Source organism: Atractosteus spatula, chromosome 8, assembly GCF_055471065.1.
Source record: "Atractosteus spatula isolate fAtrSpa1 chromosome 8, fAtrSpa1.hap1, whole genome shotgun sequence".
NCBI classification, from domain to species: Eukaryota; Metazoa; Chordata; class Actinopteri; order Semionotiformes; family Lepisosteidae; genus Atractosteus; species Atractosteus spatula.
In genome coordinates, this window is record NC_142713.1 from 57649019 (window position 1) to 57667162 (window position 18144).

The 18144-nt window shown below is 41.9% G+C and overlaps 1 protein-coding gene across 2 annotated transcripts; it reads right to left on the minus strand.

The window, feature by feature from the left end:
* Positions 1-265: 265 nt before the first annotated feature.
* ints13 (integrator complex subunit 13) lies at positions 266-18131 on the minus strand. 2 transcript variants are annotated; one of them, XM_088923872.1, is made up of 18 exons: positions 17852-18131; positions 16342-16581; positions 15630-15704; positions 14218-14420; positions 13491-13571; positions 12840-12930; positions 11875-12003; positions 11706-11729; positions 7568-7652; positions 6649-6741; positions 6098-6187; positions 5372-5550; positions 4850-5017; positions 4548-4702; positions 4205-4435; positions 2552-2691; positions 1312-1447; positions 266-930 (listed from the first exon to the last, which is right to left on the minus strand). In XM_088923872.1, exons 2-18 carry the CDS (start codon positions 16564-16566, stop codon positions 894-896), a joined length of 2142 nt encoding a protein of 713 aa, XP_088779998.1. In that variant the 5' UTR covers positions 16567-16581; positions 17852-18131; the 3' UTR covers positions 266-893. The 2 variants fall into 2 exon arrangements, with proteins under 2 accessions (XP_088779998.1, XP_088779999.1); XM_088923873.1 differs by lacking the exon at positions 11706-11729.
* Between the last annotated feature and the right edge of the window lie 13 nt (positions 18132-18144).

Consider the following 18144-nt stretch of genomic DNA (forward strand, 5'->3'; position numbering starts at 1 on the left):
CTTTACAGAGTGTGGAACTAAAACATTCCGTGTCTTACATACAGGTTATTTTTTTATCTTCCATACATTGTTTTGCGAGCATAAGATCATTTTGTCCTCAGCTACTAGAGAACACCATTTTATAAGATAAATTTTGCTTTTAATTAACAATTTCAAATCAACCACATTCTTGACCTTAGGTGAAATAAAAAAACCCACTCCCAGGGAGATGATGTGCTTCATTTTGGGCCTTGAAACAAGAGCTATACAGTAAAAAGACCAATTGAGGAGACTATGAGCCACTGACTTTATTTTTTGTCACAAAATCTGCAAGCAACCTTATAAACACACTTCTGTAAAATGAAAGACATGAAAATGGTCTTTCAGGACATAAACAAAAGGCTGTTTCATGTAATTGGTACACTTGATTTGTACACAGTATGTCAACAATAAAAAGCTGGAGCTGGGCAGGATGCAGTCAATCTGTGTTAACCAGCTCGTTATCCCCCCATCTCCAGACAGCTGCTTACTCCTGGTAAAAGTAATGGCAACCCCGAGCCTGTCCTCAAAGCACAGGTCTACTCTCCAGAGGGGACAGCACACACAGTGACAATTTAGAGTCACCAATTAACTTAACCAGCATGTCTTTGGGAGGTGGGAAGTAACCAAATTTAAATGTTGGAGAAAACCCCCAGTGAACACAGGGAAACCATGCAAACTCCACACAGAAGGGTCTCGGTTGGGAAGCCAAGCCAGGACCCGAGAGCTGTCAGGCTACTAACCACCACTCCACCACACACCTTTCTTATAGTTTCATACTAAAATAATTTCCTGTACAAGTACAACAAGGCTGCACCAAGTTGGCAGGTCATTACTAAAAGTTCGTTCTCTGTTCTTTCATGTAACTGTCTTCATTATCTGGTAGCTTTTCCATTTTCATGAGTGTCCACCCTGCAAGCAGAGCAATAGAATATAAAATATTTCATGTATTTTTATCATATTCATTCATTTATAAAAATAGTATTCATTATAAAATATAAATAGAAAAATATAATGAAACATATGAAGTTATATTACTTCTCATAGCCAATATGTGAAAGCCTGATTTGGGAAAGCAGATAAATTCACACATTTCTTCTGAGCAATTGGTCAGGTGGCTGAGAAAGGCAGGTCATTCCCTATTGCCCTATGAGTAATACAGTATGCCATAAATATTAAATTAAATTAAAATTATGTCATAAACATTTAATCGATATCACAAATCTGTAAGAGTTATTTTTCTGAAAACATGCAAGTGTGACGTGTTTCAGTAATCCGAACAAAAATACAAACCCATTTTCCTCTTTGAGATGTTGGTATAATTCCGCTTTGTTGTTCACAGAGTTTAATCGCCCAGCAAATTCCTGATGCTTCCTCGAATTGGCTGCATTTATTCTGTTGGTCCACAGTGTAAATAACGAGACAGGACCTACAATAACAACACTCAGTTTTCATTAACTGAACATTTTTTGGTGCCGAGATCATTTACTGACAGCAAATATACATTTCAACTCTATATCAAAAGGCAGTAGGTTTGTACCCATCTACTGCTCACGATGCAACAAAATAAACTGATATTAACAGAAACATTAACATTGCTCTACAGCAGTAGTTCACTATCCTTGGCCTGGAGTATCTATGTCTTCTGGTTTTTGTTCCAACCGGTGGCTGTAACAGATCTGTGCTCAGTCCTTTATTTTAAAAAAAAGTGTATTAAAAAAAGTGTATTATTTTTAACAGTATCAGGAAACAATTTTATGCTGTCTCCCCTTAACCAGCCAATTAAGATTTTTTTCTGTGCTTTATTACTGAACAGCTCTTAACGGGGAATCAACTGATGATGTTCGGACACAAGTGGAAATAACACTGTATCAGACGCCCCCACAGTGTGTGTCTTCTTCCTTCAGTCCATCAGAGTTATATTTCAGCTAACTCACACGAATGAGGGAAGTCCTGAAATTAAGCACAAGGCAATTCATACCAATTACCGATCTCATGCAGCTTGCTAAGAGATGAAAAGGTCAAATGAACTCAAATAAACAAGCCTGTGAGTAAGAACTCAGCTGGAGCACAAACCAGAGGACACGGGGGTTACCAATGACCTGGACTGAGAACCACAGCCCTAAAGTGTGGCACATTCATTGTGTTTTTGGAATCTGTCAATTCCACTCCAGTCCTTAAGCCCAACCATACAGGTGGTATTTCTGTCTCCCTTAATTTATTAAACAAATTTTTCTGAAAAATTCATTATGTGATTGGAAAATTGAAATTCCATGATCTCTAAGACAGGGTCGGTTGTTTACCTGATGAAAAGGAAGTGCGGTATTAAAACTCAGGTGCGTCAGCAGTGAGGAGCAGTGGTTAGGGTTCTGGACTTGTAAGTGGATGGTTGTGGATTTAAATCCCAGGTGAGATGCTGGGGTTGTACCCTTGAACAAGGCACTTCACCTGAATTGCTCCAGTAAAACATTTAGTTGCATACATGGGTATTATTGGATAAAGATATTAGCCAAATAAATGAGCCAAACAGTACCTTTAGCTTTTTCCACTGGCTGTATTTCCTCCATTGCCAGACGGGGCTTTTTGTTCAATGGCTCAGGTGAGTCTGGGGAGTCTTTGATGACTTCTGCTTCGATCGACTCCTCCTTCTCCCGGTCCAATGCCCCCTTCAGCCTGAAACAGAAAGAACAGCAAAATGCTTCACTTCTACCCCACCGGTCCAATACCATCTTCCTGGCAATAGAACAGACACACCACTGGGGAGACTTCAGTCGCTTCTTAAGACCTATAATGTGGGATGTTCTCAAAAGGGGCTGTATGTATTGCTTTGTAAGACCATGATTTGTGATGGGTGACCAGATATCCCCCAAACACCTCATTCCTAGCTGCCTGCAAGGAACTCTGTGAACTCTGTTAAGACAGAAACAGCACAATGATGTACCATGGCCAACAACTTCAAAACGTAGGAATTCAGGAGCACTGCCCGAGAAATATTTTCACCTGTGATGTAATGTAAATTTGTCTGTTTTATTTTGTTCAAATGCAGTCCTTTGTCCCACACATATGCTCACAAATATATATTATATTATTATTATTACTACTACTGCTGTGTTTTATAAATAAATGGATGGGGGGACCATGCAAATCTTCTGCAAACAGGTAAGTGCAGTGGTTTTCTTTTATTTTCACGAAACCAGTTTGCGTAGGCCTACTAGAAGAATGTCTACCTGCTGTGAGATCACACCCACAAATCTGGAATCGGTAACTGTGTTCAGACATGTATGGAAAAATTGAGAAGCTGCAGGCATGCTCCTTGGCCACTCCTGCCGCTACTTATCTTCTGCCGCACTGTGAGCTGTGTGCCCGGCAGAAGAGTTACCGCTGACGAGAGGAGAGGCGGGTCACACTGACATCCCTGCAAGCCTGCAGAAACCCAGAAAGTCGCAGGAGTCGAGGTAAATCTGAGGTGGAAATCTGAGAACATCCTGACCAGCTAGTGCCCACCCAACCCCAGTGGTGCTCTCCGCATTTTTAATGTCTGCAGGCTGTCATAAAAGCTGTTTGCAGTGAAAATATACTGCCCAAGACATGTGCGGTGGTAAGTTTGGATCTACATGAGTACATGGAAGAGGTGTTGGTGGGGCCAGCAGGGGGCGCTCACCCTGCAGTCCATGTGGGTCCTAATGCCCCAGTATAGTGACGGGGACACTATACTGTAAACAGGCGCCGTCCTTCGGATGAGATTTAAAACTGAGGTCCTGACTCTCTGTGGTCATTAAAAATCCCAGGGTGCTTCTCGAAAACAGTAGGGGTGTAACCCCGGCGTCCTGGCCAAATTTCCCATTGGCCCTTACCAATCATAATCTCCTAATAATCCCCATCTATGAACTGGCTTCATTACTCTGCTCTCCTCCCCACTGAGAACTGGTGTGTGGGGAGCGTTCTGGCGCACTGTGGCTGCCGTCACATCATCCAGGTGGGGCTGCACACTGGTGGTGGTGGAGGGGAGTCCCCATTACCTATAAAGCGCTTTGAGTGTCCAGAAAAGCGCTATATAAGTGTAAGCAACTATTAGAATTATTATTACATGCCACTGTGTAATGAAACCAGTGTGAATTGAGAATGTGTGACAAGACACCCAGCCTTGCTAGGCAGCCTGGCACATGAGGGGCACGGCGCCTCGGACCTCTCCGATTCTTGCCACGTCTTCTCCGCCTCCGCGTCTTTGCCGTTCTTCTCGGCCTTGTCCTCTTTGTCCTCCCTCTTCCTGCCTCTCTTCTTGCGCTCCTCCTCCTCGGGGGGTTTGCTGCGGCAGGCCAGGATGCAGTCCAGGACTCGCTGGTGTCGGTCCGTGCTGCCGATGTGGGCCCTCACCAGCGTCTCCACCTCGTTCCACATGATGCGGTACTGCTCGTCCCTGAGAGACGCAAATGGGCAGGACGCGGCATTCAGGACACACATTCAAACAGCTGTTCCTCTCTTCAACTTGGCAGAAGGCGGTCGGACAGGGACACGGCTGAGGCTCTTACCTTTTGGGGCCCTTTCCTCTTGTCCCCACGGTCGAGATGGGAAGGGGGTCATTCTTCCTCTCCATGTCGACCAAATTGTAAATGGTCTTCTGACAGGTCAGCACGTCATCCTCTGTCAGACTTTCCTTCACTATTAAACTGGCCAAAGGCACCACCTGGGCACAGAGAGATCGGCACTGAAGTCCAGTTACAGACTCCCTAGGGGCAGCAACAGGCAGGGAGCGAACGTACAAAGGCAAAACCAATGAATGGCTTTAAAGGCAACCGTGCAGCCTAAAAAAGAGAGCAGGTAAAATACTTACAGCCTGCATGTTGAAGATAGTGGTCTGAGAGATGATCATTGGCCAGTACCGTGTGTGCCGTTCTAACTGATCCTTAGCTCTCTCCAAGGGCACTTTATCCGATGCTTCCAGATGTTTGGAATCCGTGAATGGAGTCAACCGGTTCTCCCTCATAAACTCGCCAAAGTCCTGCACAAAAGGGTAAAACCTCCTACGATTAGCCGTCCACATCAAGCACTGCATTTTAGAAAGGTCAAGTGTAAAGACGTGCATGCGTTTATTTAGCGGCCTTTTTCAGATGCGCTGATAGTCCACATGCAGTCAATTCATTACACTGACACTGTAATTTCTGTCAAGCTAGCTGCTAGAGAGCTACAGCATATGACACAAAACAAGATCTACAACAATCTGTTCTGAAGTCACTGGGCAGTAATGTCCACACAGTTCAAAAGACAACAAGACTTCTCGCTCATCAATGGGAAGATGAATACTGAGGCATGGATTACATGAAAGTAATGGTTCAGGTAGGCCCCCTGCACTTACAGTGATCCTGTAATCGGTGACTCTGCCCCCACAGCCCTCACTGATGGAGGGGGGGTCCTCCAGGGTGGAGCGTGTGCTGCTCAGCACGTGCAGGAAGATCTCCCCGCCGTGGCTGCTGAGCATGTGGCTGATCACTTTGGATCCCGACTTGCGTGGCTGTTCCAGCAACACTGACCGACCTGCGGAGCAAGCGAAAAGCTTTCACGATGGATGAGACAGGGCAACCAGCTGAGCCTGCCTTACAGGCTTTCCTTTGTGGGTAAACATTCAGTTCCTTTGAGGGTAAGAGGAGGAAACTGAGATATCTTGCAATTGCACTCAAAAGATATATTACAATAAAGCCTACACTTATTCACAGGACTTTGCTCTGCTAGAAGTCTCCCATTGTGAGAACCTACATGTTTCTGTTAAGTCAAGCATAGTCCACACATCAAGTGGATCTTCCACCAGATCACAACACACACATGCAGGGACATATTCCTGCATGTACACCATTGTACTGATATTGTGGGCTAAGAGAAAGCTAAAAGTTTGCTTTAAATTAAGGTCGGTAAGCAGTTTGGCTGCCTGACCTTATTAATGCTGTTTTATCTGTGCGTATTTCAGCTATCCAAAGTCCCCCTATTTAAGATCCTGCTACCACCTCGCCAACCCAGCCGTGTCACAGCACAAAGAAAAACAATTTGTTTCTCTAAAGGTACTTAAATTGAAACTCTCTCGCCTTACCGTTCAAAAGAAAGTTTGTCAAGCAAGAAGATGGCCTGCTGTTGACATCCACAGGTGAAATGCGATAGGCACCAGTGCAAAAATGCAACTCTGAAACGTAAATAAAGAAAGATGGAATGTAAAACAGGTTACAGGCAAGTGTGTGCCCTCATTAAAACAGCAGAAAGCAGGCCTCTGTTCCTGATCTTCAGGGGAGCTTGAACACTATAGCAACCCCTGGGCGATGTGGAAGAGCCTGGCCTGTGGTAGTCGAGCTCAGGGGACCTTCACACGTGAACTCCACTACACCACAGAGGGAACAGCAAGGCCCAAGGGAATCCTGGTTTTGTTTGAAAGACTCCACTCAACAAAGACCTAAAACAAAAGCCTTTCTGAAAACAAAACAAAGCCTAAAGACTTTGTCAAAACAACCAGCACAGCTAAGGCCAGGGATTCCCACAGGTGTATACAGGCCAGACAGGCCGCCTGGCCAAAGGTTGGCAATGTCTCAGGCAGCATGACTCACTCTGCCAGAGCAAGCAGAATGAAACCATTCCGACACTGACACTTACCAACACTATTAGTGCGTGGGGTGCACCACTTCAACGTCACCGTTTCTTTCAGGCTGCTGTCTCGGCTGTTACTGCCAGGAGGGTGCAGATCTCCTGTTCAACCAATCGAAAAACAGGTTGTTATATCTAGAAAATGAAAGCGCGTTATTTTTGCACATCTTGGTAATTCAGAAAACTCTATGGTAAGTGACTGTTATGGCAGTAATTACCTGATGCAATTTGTGATTGGAAGTGTTTTATTTCTTTGGCTCAGGTAATTTAAACCCATTAGCTGTAATTCTAAATGAGTCACCTGAGAAAGGAAATCCAGGAGGCAATCCAATCACGCTCTTTGAAATTCTATACACAAGAAAGGCAGACATACAGCAATCTTTGCTATCCTACCATTGCACTGTTTTTGTTTTCCATTTGAAATTTTACAAACATTCCCTACCAGGCAGAATCAAACTCTCTATGTACTTAAAACGTACTGAGCAGAATTTACAATATAACTAGTGCACAAATGTATGTGCTTACTTTATTCTAAATGATGCCAAAGAGGGAAGTGCTGTTAAGCCTTTAAAACTATTTTGGAAACGACTGCACTCACTGTTCTCATAGACCATTAAATGCTCTCTAGGAGAAAGTCAATTTGATCAGTTTATAATCTGGTATAAAAAGTCTGAATAAAAGACTTCAATTTATCATCAGTCAACTTACACAAAAGTAAAGAAAGCACAGAACAATCAGTATCTCAAATTTGGCTTTGGTGTGCCTGTAACTGCTGCTTTTCAGTGTGGAATTAACCTCTACCCATACTCCACCATATGACATATAAGGAAAGAAAAAAACAGATTCAGGACTTTTTTTGTCTGTATTAAAGAAGGGCAATTAATATAAAACAATCAACATTGGTTGTTTTGATCCATTTCTTACGTACCACTCTTTATGAATTCCATATGTGCATCTTTGTGGTGAAGTAACTCAACGTCATAATTAGCAGAAGTGTTTGCGTGCTGTTCTTCCTTCATGTCAAAAAAAGGCAAAATGGAGTCTGTTAAATCAGGAAATGGCTATTCTTAATAGCTTGTTAGATCACATGAAATGCTACCGAAGAGATCGGGCTGACTTATATTTCTCAGATCATTCAAACCAAAGTAATATTACCAGACAGGAAGGTTACATACTGTATGCACTGAGGTTGGCCATTTTTCCAAAATAAATTCACACACAGCTTAAGACACATTTACCCAGATAAAAGGCATCTTAATGTTTTGCTTATAATTTATTTTCATGCATGTCCAATTCCATTTTCCAGATCTATCCTTGCCACTGCAGGTCACTGCTGTAAAACACAGAAGGCAGCTGACCAGTCCAGTCTGTCACCTCAGGGGAAGTGGCTGACTTTGATTTTCCAGCCACTGATGTGAACATTGTACAGCAGTGCTGTTTTCTTCTATGCAAGTCTCCATCCTTACTGCACAGTGCCAGTCAAAACCAAAGCAGGCAGAGATAGAGTCAGCATTTGTACCTGACAGCTTTTAGATGATTAATATAATCTAATATCTTATAAATCTTAACAGATTGTTATGTTCTTACTCTGCTTTGGAAAAAAACTATCCTCACCCAGACACTTCAGTAGCAACATTACTGTCCTAAGCTCAATCAACTGAAGGTCTTCTCTAGATGTGAAATATAAAAAATAATTCAATAAATATAGCATTAATGCTGGTTGTCTGCTTGATAAGTCGACAATAATAGTATCAGCTATGTTTGATCTGGCTGACTTCCAGAGCTGCTTCAGTTTTATGATCCAGTTAGTCACTGAATCAGAAGTACTAGCGGGACTTTCTAAAATCAACAAAAATCACTGATGGATGAGTCCATTCTTCTGAAAACACGGCACAGTATTGATAATGACATAAACATCCTTGCAAGAGTTCAGAATTACTTACAAAACTGTATCCTGTGGATAAAATCCGACACAAGTGTTTGCCTGTTGCTAAGGGAGTCCCACAAGGTTCCATCCTGGGTCCTGCTCTTTTCTCCATCTGTATTAACAGCTGAGGATTTGGGCAACCCTCTTATCCACATCTACCCTGAAGATATCTCAACAGCATCTACTTTGTCATGGGTGATAACCAATTAACTGTTTAGTTTTAAGTGTGTTTTGCTCGTGATAAAATTAAATGCATGCTATTCGATAGAAAATAACTAGAACTGCCCCCTTTGTAACATTACCAACATTTTTACTTCATGATAAACCCATGAATAAAAATCCACAGTTCAAATGTCCACTGTCTCAATCTTTATGACTGAATGGATTATAAAGCTGTTCTTGAGAACCTGTTGCCTCAGACTGGATGGGTGCCCCTCTATTAGCCTCATGCGATTTTTATCGATTTTTTTGATTGAGGAGTCTTCTCTGCATACCAGACAAATGCCTCAATGGTTTAAGCATTCACAGATCTTTGTTCATGAAACGACCTCCCCATCTTCATAATGTATTTCCAACTAAGATTTAACAAACTAAACCACTCAAGAGCAACAAACAACTCTGGGCTCAAGTCATTTCAATTTACCTCTGCCAATGAGCACAAGAATTAGCAGAGTGAACAGAAGCTGAACAACTTTGTACCTGAAGGATTTTTCAGCAAGTTGATGAAACCTTTTCTGTCTGACACTTGGACTAGTTAATGCTGCCACTCCCTGTTGTGTTACATTTTATTGACGGTTCTTTCTTTCACTGCTTTGTTTTCTATGTAATTATAGCATAATGCTCTTGGCTATATAGGCCATCAATATAAATTCAGGTGGGTAGCTGCGTCAGCGTGCGTAGGCTGCAAAGGAACAAGTAATATGTTTATTCCAAGCTGAAAAAAAGAAGAAAGAAAACACAGCTCACACCTGAAGAAGGCTCCACGGCCGATACGTTGTGTTTCCTTTCTTCTTTTTTTCAGCATGGAATAAACCTATTACTTGTTTCTTTGCATCAATATAAATGACAATTTACTCTCAACTGATTTGTCAAGTTAAATAAAAGGTCATTATTATTTGCAAAAACTGCATCATGGCTGTCTCAAGTGACTGGAAGACATATGTCTTCAAATGCTTTGTTTTCACACAAAAGATGAGTTACTTAATGTAATAAGTATTAAATACTATACATCCTGAAACCTTTTAATATTTCATTACTGTTCATTGTTGATAATGTAACATTAGTCACCATGGGATTTGCCTGAATCACACTGGTGGACCAAATGCATTACAGTTGGTCTGAAGACCTCAAATTCCAGTAGAATAAAGATGAGTCATTATTAAAACATCTCAACAAACCAGTCCAGAACTTTGGCAAGTCTGTGCTTGTACTTAAGGGATTTCATAAAGCACAGACCTCAGGGTGAGCATTCTCAAAAACAACAGCTATCATTTCGTAAAAAGACAGTGAATTTCTGGGCGACACGAGCTGTAAAAAAACAGGTAGGTATTTTCTTAGGAAAAATATTAGTTGACGATTAATTCCACAACAAACCTGATTTCTAAGAAGGCTTACATTCTGAGTAGGTGGTGAGTTGCTAAGTCTTAAAGCAGTGTGAATTCAGAGTTTCATTCACATCAGGGCATACTGAGAACCTGTGCATACAGTATTGAGTTTGAAGTGCAAAACGTTCTCGAGGGTAAAGGCAGGGTGAACAGACTGCAGTGGCATGCCCTTTGATCATTGCAAAAATAAAAGAGGTCCAAAAGAAAACCAAACACACAACACTCTTAACTACCAAGGAAAGGTAAAACACCAACACAGAAGTGCAACGAGTACAAACACATCTTATTTGCCATTGAAGACACATATTTCTTTCATTTAAGTGACCAACGACAGAAACATCTCAAACATTGTAAGAAAATGTTGAGTTTCAACATGATGCAAAAAGCAAAAAAATCTAAAAACATTGCTTCAGAATGAAGCAGTACTTTTAAATATATGCAGGTATATAATGCTTCAGTACATACAAAACCAATACAAAGTGAGTTTAATGAAATACTGGAAGAGTCTACATTTTCTATGCTGTGCAAAATTCCCTGCACAAAGTGAGCTCGACTAACTAACCCTGAGGAACACAGTACACCACTTCTGAAAAAAGCTCTTCCATTTACAGGGTGTGATTTTGAAAAGAGATTATAACTTTCAAAGTTAGATGGAGATGGTTTCTGCATGAAATATAAATACAATACAAATTTTTTCATAATGAAGATAATCTACTAAAACGCAGTAACTCACCCAGATAATATCCTGATATCCTGAATCAATTTTCTTTTCCACAAAAACATATTTATGGGCATTTTTTTTCTTTATTCAAAGATAGACACTAGATAAAAACTTATTTGGTTGCACAGGTGAATTAATATAAGAATCTTATCAAGATGATGGCATGTTTTGTATGGTTAACAAACTGAAAATTATTTCAAGAAGGAGCTATAAGCCGCACTCCAAAACTGGCACGTGCTACAGCACTGGGTTGCTAACCAGCTGTATTCTGTGTAAAACAATAATCTGGATTAGACAGATTAAATCATAAATCAGTGAGGAAGAGATAAAAATATTAATTGAGATGCACAAAACTAAATGTTACTACAGCATTTTACAAGAAAGATTTGGGGCAATAATAATATTTTTACATATACTGTATTAACAGCACCATCAAGAAACAATATCTCTGTATGGGGTCTCGAGTTAACCCCAAACATTTGATCCAGCTACTGAGAAGAAGATAAAGTATAGGAAACGCAAAAAAGGACACGGTTAGAGACAAAACTGGCAGGCCAGACTAGGAGAATAAGGAGAAATATACAAAAAGGACAAATAATGAGTGTTCTGGCACTAAATCCAGAAGAGTCATCAATCACTAATGAACACAATACGAAGGATCACAGACAGAGTAACAGGCTACTAGAGCAGGTGAAGAGACACAGATCAACCACATGTGAAAAGCTATATTATTGGTCAACAGGGGAGGTTGGAGCAGCTTACAACAATATAGCCTTTAGTTTTGTGATCCTTCTTGTACGGAAAATGTACTAACCTGGTCACAGACATTGAATGTGGGCTAGCGAAACAGAAAATATGATATGAAAAGAAAAGCAATATAAAGATCATTTCGATAGGATGTTATGTTTACAAAAAAAATACATAACAAGGCTAAAAGAAGCAATGCGGAGAGCATCACCGCAGGACAGGGCCACACGCCTTACCTTCATGGGGATGTTGGTGATGGTGGTGGAGGCCAGGTCAAAGTGCTGCTGAACGAGAATGTTCAGCTTGGACGCGAGATGCCTTCCTGCACGCACACTATGGACCTCGCTGGTCAAGAAAGGGGAGATCTAGAACAAAAGCAATCAGCATCTGGGCAGGAGAGACATATGTGCGTCCTACCGAATCAGCGCTTGAGTCTTGCCTCATGGTGAGAGGACAACCGCTATCTTAAATCAAGAAAAGGTGGGGCGTTCCGGTACAGGTTCGAACCCGAGTTATAACACCAGCTGACTCCGAGCAGGATTTTCTAAGAGACAGCGCAGAATTGGCTGAGCACCACTGAGAGCAGGGTGCGTCAGCCAGGGCTCTCTCAGCTCTCACTGACTGATCCTTTAGGCCTCCTGGGCAGACAGGGCTGTGAGTGAGTGCACCTCTCCTCCATTCAGCGCTGAACCTCCACTACAGGGCTCTGGTACCCGGGAGAAGTGGCATGAAGGCAGGAGGGAGTCTGCCTGTACTTCCTCATTCTCTCCTGTAAGAGGTCACGGGGTTCACAGCCAGCAGCCAAGACGTGGGAAAACACACAGCACAAAGGGGCAGGAATAACAACAAATTACTGCTGACTCGAAATTCTGAGGGGGTCATCTGTTCCTTAGTGAGAGAAATACGTCTCACTTGCTTTTTTAATTTCTGCCACAGACCAGTATATTGGGAAAGAAGAAAACCGACATTCCCAGGGGTGCAAAACATTAACAAACAAAACAATTTAAGACACCGTACAGCAAAAGGCAGAGGAAAGAACGTTTGAAAATATTTTCAATTAAAAAAAACATTACTAGCTTTACAAAACCTGGAACAACACTGTCTCTTTTTCTTAAATTTTCAGCAGGGACAGTGCTCTTGTTGGGGCAAAGTGACGCCTCTCTGGCTAACACATCCCAGGAGGTTCGCTCACGACAGATACCTCTTTCCTGGGCCGGTCTGAAACCAGCGTGTCGTCTCCCGAGGGGTAGGTGTGAATCAGGACCAGCTCACACTGCTGAATCTGCATCAGCCTGGAAGGACAAATTGCGGAATAGAAAACAGAAGTTTGTGCTGCCCTGACCACCTCTGTTACACACATGGCGGAAAAAAAAAGTATTTCTTAATTACAGGTAGGATGTCACTAAAGGTAATTTATATTCTTATAGATTACCAAGGACAGTTTGATGTTATGTGTTTAGACAATGATACTGAAAGATTTTTTTTTTACATTTTTAGAGGTTCTTATCCATGTCTAATTGCAGGCTAATACGCTCTGCCTCCTCAGGGAGATGTGAAGTAAAATAAATCAATTCCATACACTTCTATAGAGCACTTATTTGGAATTTCCAATCAAAACTCTTTGCAGGTAATGGGGACTCCCCTCCACCACCACCAATGTGGAGTCCCCATGGGAGCCATAGTGCACCAGTACGCTCACCACACACCAGTTCACTGGAGGCCATGACTGGTAAGGGCCAATAAGAAATTCGGCCAGGACACCAGGGTTACACCCCTACTTTTTTCCAGAAACACCCCGAGATTTTTAATGACCTTGAATTACCCGGTACCCGAAGACGCACTGTGTGCTCACCGATCTGAGCCCGCTGCCAGTTTGTTTTGCTCTAGTATGGTCTCCTGGACACAGTCCTCCAGCATTCGGACATGGGTGTCGCTAGAGGCAGAAGAGTGGGAGAGAATATATGAACGAGTACATATGAGGCATGTTCGGTACTTACTAGCTGATTGACCTGAGAACAGCTGAACAGGGAGTATTGACGGCGCATAAAAAACAAGTATTAAAGCCAAACTTTTTTAACAAGTAGGGGAGGGGAGGCGTTCTACAGCTGCTCCTGTATCCTCCCACCTCCAAAGCCTGGTTGGGCTTGACTAGATATTATAAATCATTCCTTCCTGCATGGCCCTGTACTGGAATGGCATCCTTTCCAGGTCGAGGGCAGTGCCGTGCCCTCGGTCCCATCTTGTGCCCTTTGATGAATGCGCAGAAGAGCAAAAACTGAATTCTATTCTGGAGGGAGAGGAGACTGGTTTGCTGCGTAGCCCAGTGTCACCAACTATTTCTCAGATGAGTACTGTGACCAGGATTACATCACAACTTCTTATCCACATGTCTCTGATTGCAGGCTGACACTCTGACACACCTGTCATCACAAAGTAAAATCCCAGCAATTAAAGGTGGGTTCCCACTTGGGTAGAAGCAGAGGATTCCTGACAAAAAGCCACCTTCAATAACCGAGCAGGTCTATAACCTTTGACACGAGCCGGGTCCGAGTCGGCGATGCTCCTGGCCCAGTCAATACCTCTTTGCGTTGGTAATGCAGATAATCCGGCCCCTGTTGCTGACTCTGTCGGCCATGTCCATCACGGCTGTGCGGGCTTCATGCTGGTACTCGGTGATCTTACACAGGGCTTCCACTGCAGACACTAATCCATGGAGGATGCTACAGCACTCTGGGTCCTCGCGAGGGTTAGGTGGCCCCACAGCTGCCAGTGCAGACATCAGCTTCATCCACAGACATCAACAAGAGAGAGAAGAAGGATCTTTGAGGATAAGCAGACTAAAAGGGACTTTTATTTCTTAATGAGGATAAAAACAGAGTGCAGTAGGTTCTTGACATCGGAAAATATAACATCCGTGAATTCCCTTATTCGTGATTCGGTCAACTTGGACATTAGGAACACCTCTACGCTTTTCGAGAAAGACCCTGGGATTTTTGATGACCACAGAGAGGCAAGACCTCAGTTTTAAGTCTCATCTGAAGGATGCCGCCGTGTTAAGTAGCTGCTGGCAGTTCCTGATGAATGTCAGACAGTTACCTGCTTTAAGATCGGCCTATTCTTGAGCCTTGCCACTTGAATTCATATTGCACTACTAAAGGCCTTATTTGGACAGTGGGTTTTCCTCTGAGGTGTTTGCCTAACTGTAGGTGGGCTGACAAATGCAGGTAAACACAGATCAACAAAATAATCAACAGATCCTAGAACTCAACAAAAAGTGGAAAAGAAGGAAGAATTAAAGAGAGACAGAGAAGAAGGAACACCATCAACCTTCTCTTCCTCTAAGCTTGTGCCATGCAAGAGGACCTTGCCCTAATCTGTCTTGGAGACTGTATTCTGGTAAAGTAATTTGTAACTTGTTTTAGGGAGCATGCTGTTATATTTAGTTTAGGAAATTCAGATTTCCTTTATTATTTCCTCAAGCGAAAAATGTTCTCTCTTGATATGGTGATACATTTTTAGAACAGGGAGACAGATTCCCTTTCACTTTTGGGCATCCATTTTGCAAGGTGGGAGATTTAGTCTTGGGGCATGTTCTTTCATTTAGGATACAGGGTATTTCTCTTGCTGGCAAGGTGATGCACAGTATTCAGATAACAGGGGTAGAATTCTGTGTTTATAGGTCTGTAGGACGTTTAGTTGCGTTATCATATTGTTAATCGATGTTTGCCCATCCAAGGTTCGAGTCAGATTCTATTACTCTTTCAACAGAGCTGTACCGAATAATACAAAGAACTCACGTACCTCAAACTGTTACCTACTTCTCTGTTACGTTTTTAATATTTTCAATCAGATTTTTATATTCTGCTATCCCCAATTGGAAACAACACATCCATATAATTTATTTTGTTTCTCAATATACGAGCTGATGTCTTCTTCCTCTCTAAAGGCACACTATATTGGATATAAACATCTGAATTCACACTTCTGTTACCTCTTGTATGTTCTGGTCTTCCTGCTTCCAGCTGTTCAGAATGTGGAACTCGGAATCACTTACGATGTAATTAACCTTAAACGACACAGCACAGTACATAGATATAACAGAATGAAAGTACATTATCACTGACAGGCCTCATTAACACAGAGACTTTCAATAGCCAGTATCTGTTTTCGTGCATTTTCATCCGACTCTGTTAGATTCTAATAGCTACACACTTCTGCCTCTGCTTCTTTCAGATATAAAGAAGAAACATGTTTTGACTGCTTCATGTGTCACTTATTCATCCGTCACTGGAAAAGGGCTCAACAACGTTGTGTTTCTCCTTTTAGTTCTTTGAAAATGTAGGCACATTTTATGCAACAACCTTGAATTTAATTAAATTCTAACTTATACAGGAGAGTACACATGGTGTGTTAATGACAGTGAAATTAAGGAAGAAGCCAATCCGAATTTTACATTGATTTTGGCATTCAGAGTAAAAAGACATGGTTCGGTGATATGAACAGGGTAGTCCAATCTTGGTCCTGGAGGACCAGCTGTGTCTGCGGCTGTTCAGCACCTGACATGCTGGGATAGGCTATTAAACTGGTTCAGTTAAACGAGTAACCAGCTGGTCTGGCTTGGTAGGAGCGGAGCCGCAGTGAAATCCCTCCAGGAGCAGAACTGGATAGCCCAGGATATGACCCTTCCAAATCTTTAACCGTACCAGCTTCTTAGTAGGGTAGATGTCATAGAGTATTCTGCAGTATTCTAGGGAGCACTCCACCGCGCAGGTCCACAGGGACTTCGAGACAGGGGCCAGGGGGATTATGCCCTGGGTGCGGTTCTTCATCAGCATGTCAAACTCCACCTGCTGTCTGCACGACTCTGCCATGTACGGGCAATGATCCACCACAAACACGGTTTTGTGAGATGCCGAGAAGGTCTTCATCTTTAACTCAACTAGCTGGTACACCGGAAAAACAAATAAAAAAGAGTGTAAACGGGAGGGAAATGCAACACAACACAAAAAACGCTCATGATCAACAGAACACCTCGAGATTAATTTGAAACCTTCTGTACAAAATGTGCTGCTATCTCCAAATGAAAACCTGCTAGATTCTAAGCAATACATTCAAGCAATGCTTTTCGATTTTCTACAGAAAATCAGATATCTTAATATCCAACCTCTGGCTGTTTTTCTACCTTTACAGTTTCATGATTCGTGCTTTCATGTGTAAGCAGTGGTATTTCATATCTCACCAGGACTGACCCACTGCCTTCTAGTTTGTCCCTTACGACTAATTTCACGTCTTTATCGGTCTCCTGAACCCAATATAGTTGCTTTGGTGCAGCACAAAATAGGAAAGATTGGGCTACTTTCTACTTAAGCAATTTTCTTCATGTTTATGTGAATAAAATTAAATACAGTCTTGTGCTTAAAAGAAATTATTGCAATGACACGAACTCGTATGTGACTTTTTACTTTTGGGGTGAAATCATATTATTTCTTTCTTAATATTTAAATTTGATATATTACTGGTAATGCGTATATTACCAAACTAGGGGGGCAAATTGCGACCCATACCAAAAATATCTTATGCAATAGTAACTACGATTACTCATGATAATAATAATCAGGCCAAAATCACTCAACTCCGAAAGGCATGTGCTAACTGTGGCCACAATAATGACACTAACAATGTACTGTACTGTATATCATCGCGCCTGCCTGTTGGAAACTTTAAAAGAATGAATTATATTTGAAAGTCAAGATATTTAGCTGAAATAACTGCAACCCTTCGGCCACTTCTGATCAAAAAAACTTCGCCTGGAGTCATATTTATTTTTTAATGGCATTTTCCGAATAAACTGTTAGGGAGTCTAATTTAACGAACCTTATATGTAGTATTTCCCATATTTACAATTTTGAAAGTGAAGAATCCATGCATCTATCGTTGCATAGGACGTGCAGTTGACAGATAAACATCTAAAATGTGGCACGGTAGATTTACCAATTAATTTTATGACTACTCCCGGAACAAATAGAAATGCATATCTAGGACTACCGCAAAAGATCTCTGTACTTTATGGTGAATGAAGTAAGGAGGAAATGCAAAACAGCACACCCGCGCTCATTAGAAACGCTGTATCTCTAAAATAACCCAGTATTACACCATGTATACCTGCTCTTCAGAAGCTTATGAGACGTAAGAAACGCGGAAAGCTCACTTTACCTCGTACTGATCAGCTAAATCCAAAGATGACCACGGTTTTAACGATCGACGTGGGGCGAGCAGAAATTATGCCTTTTCATAATCAAGAGAAAAACAAACCACTCAAGAGTGTCATCTGTGGTATTTCTAATCCCTTTTACACTGAGTCTTCCCGTGTTTTCATTTCATTGTTGCTATAGCACAGTTAGAATATAAAAAAACTCAGAAAGTTCACAGAATTGCGTTTATTGCATTACAACAGAGGAAATACATCCATACAGCTATGTGTCTTTGGTCCGTTACTGATTACAGGT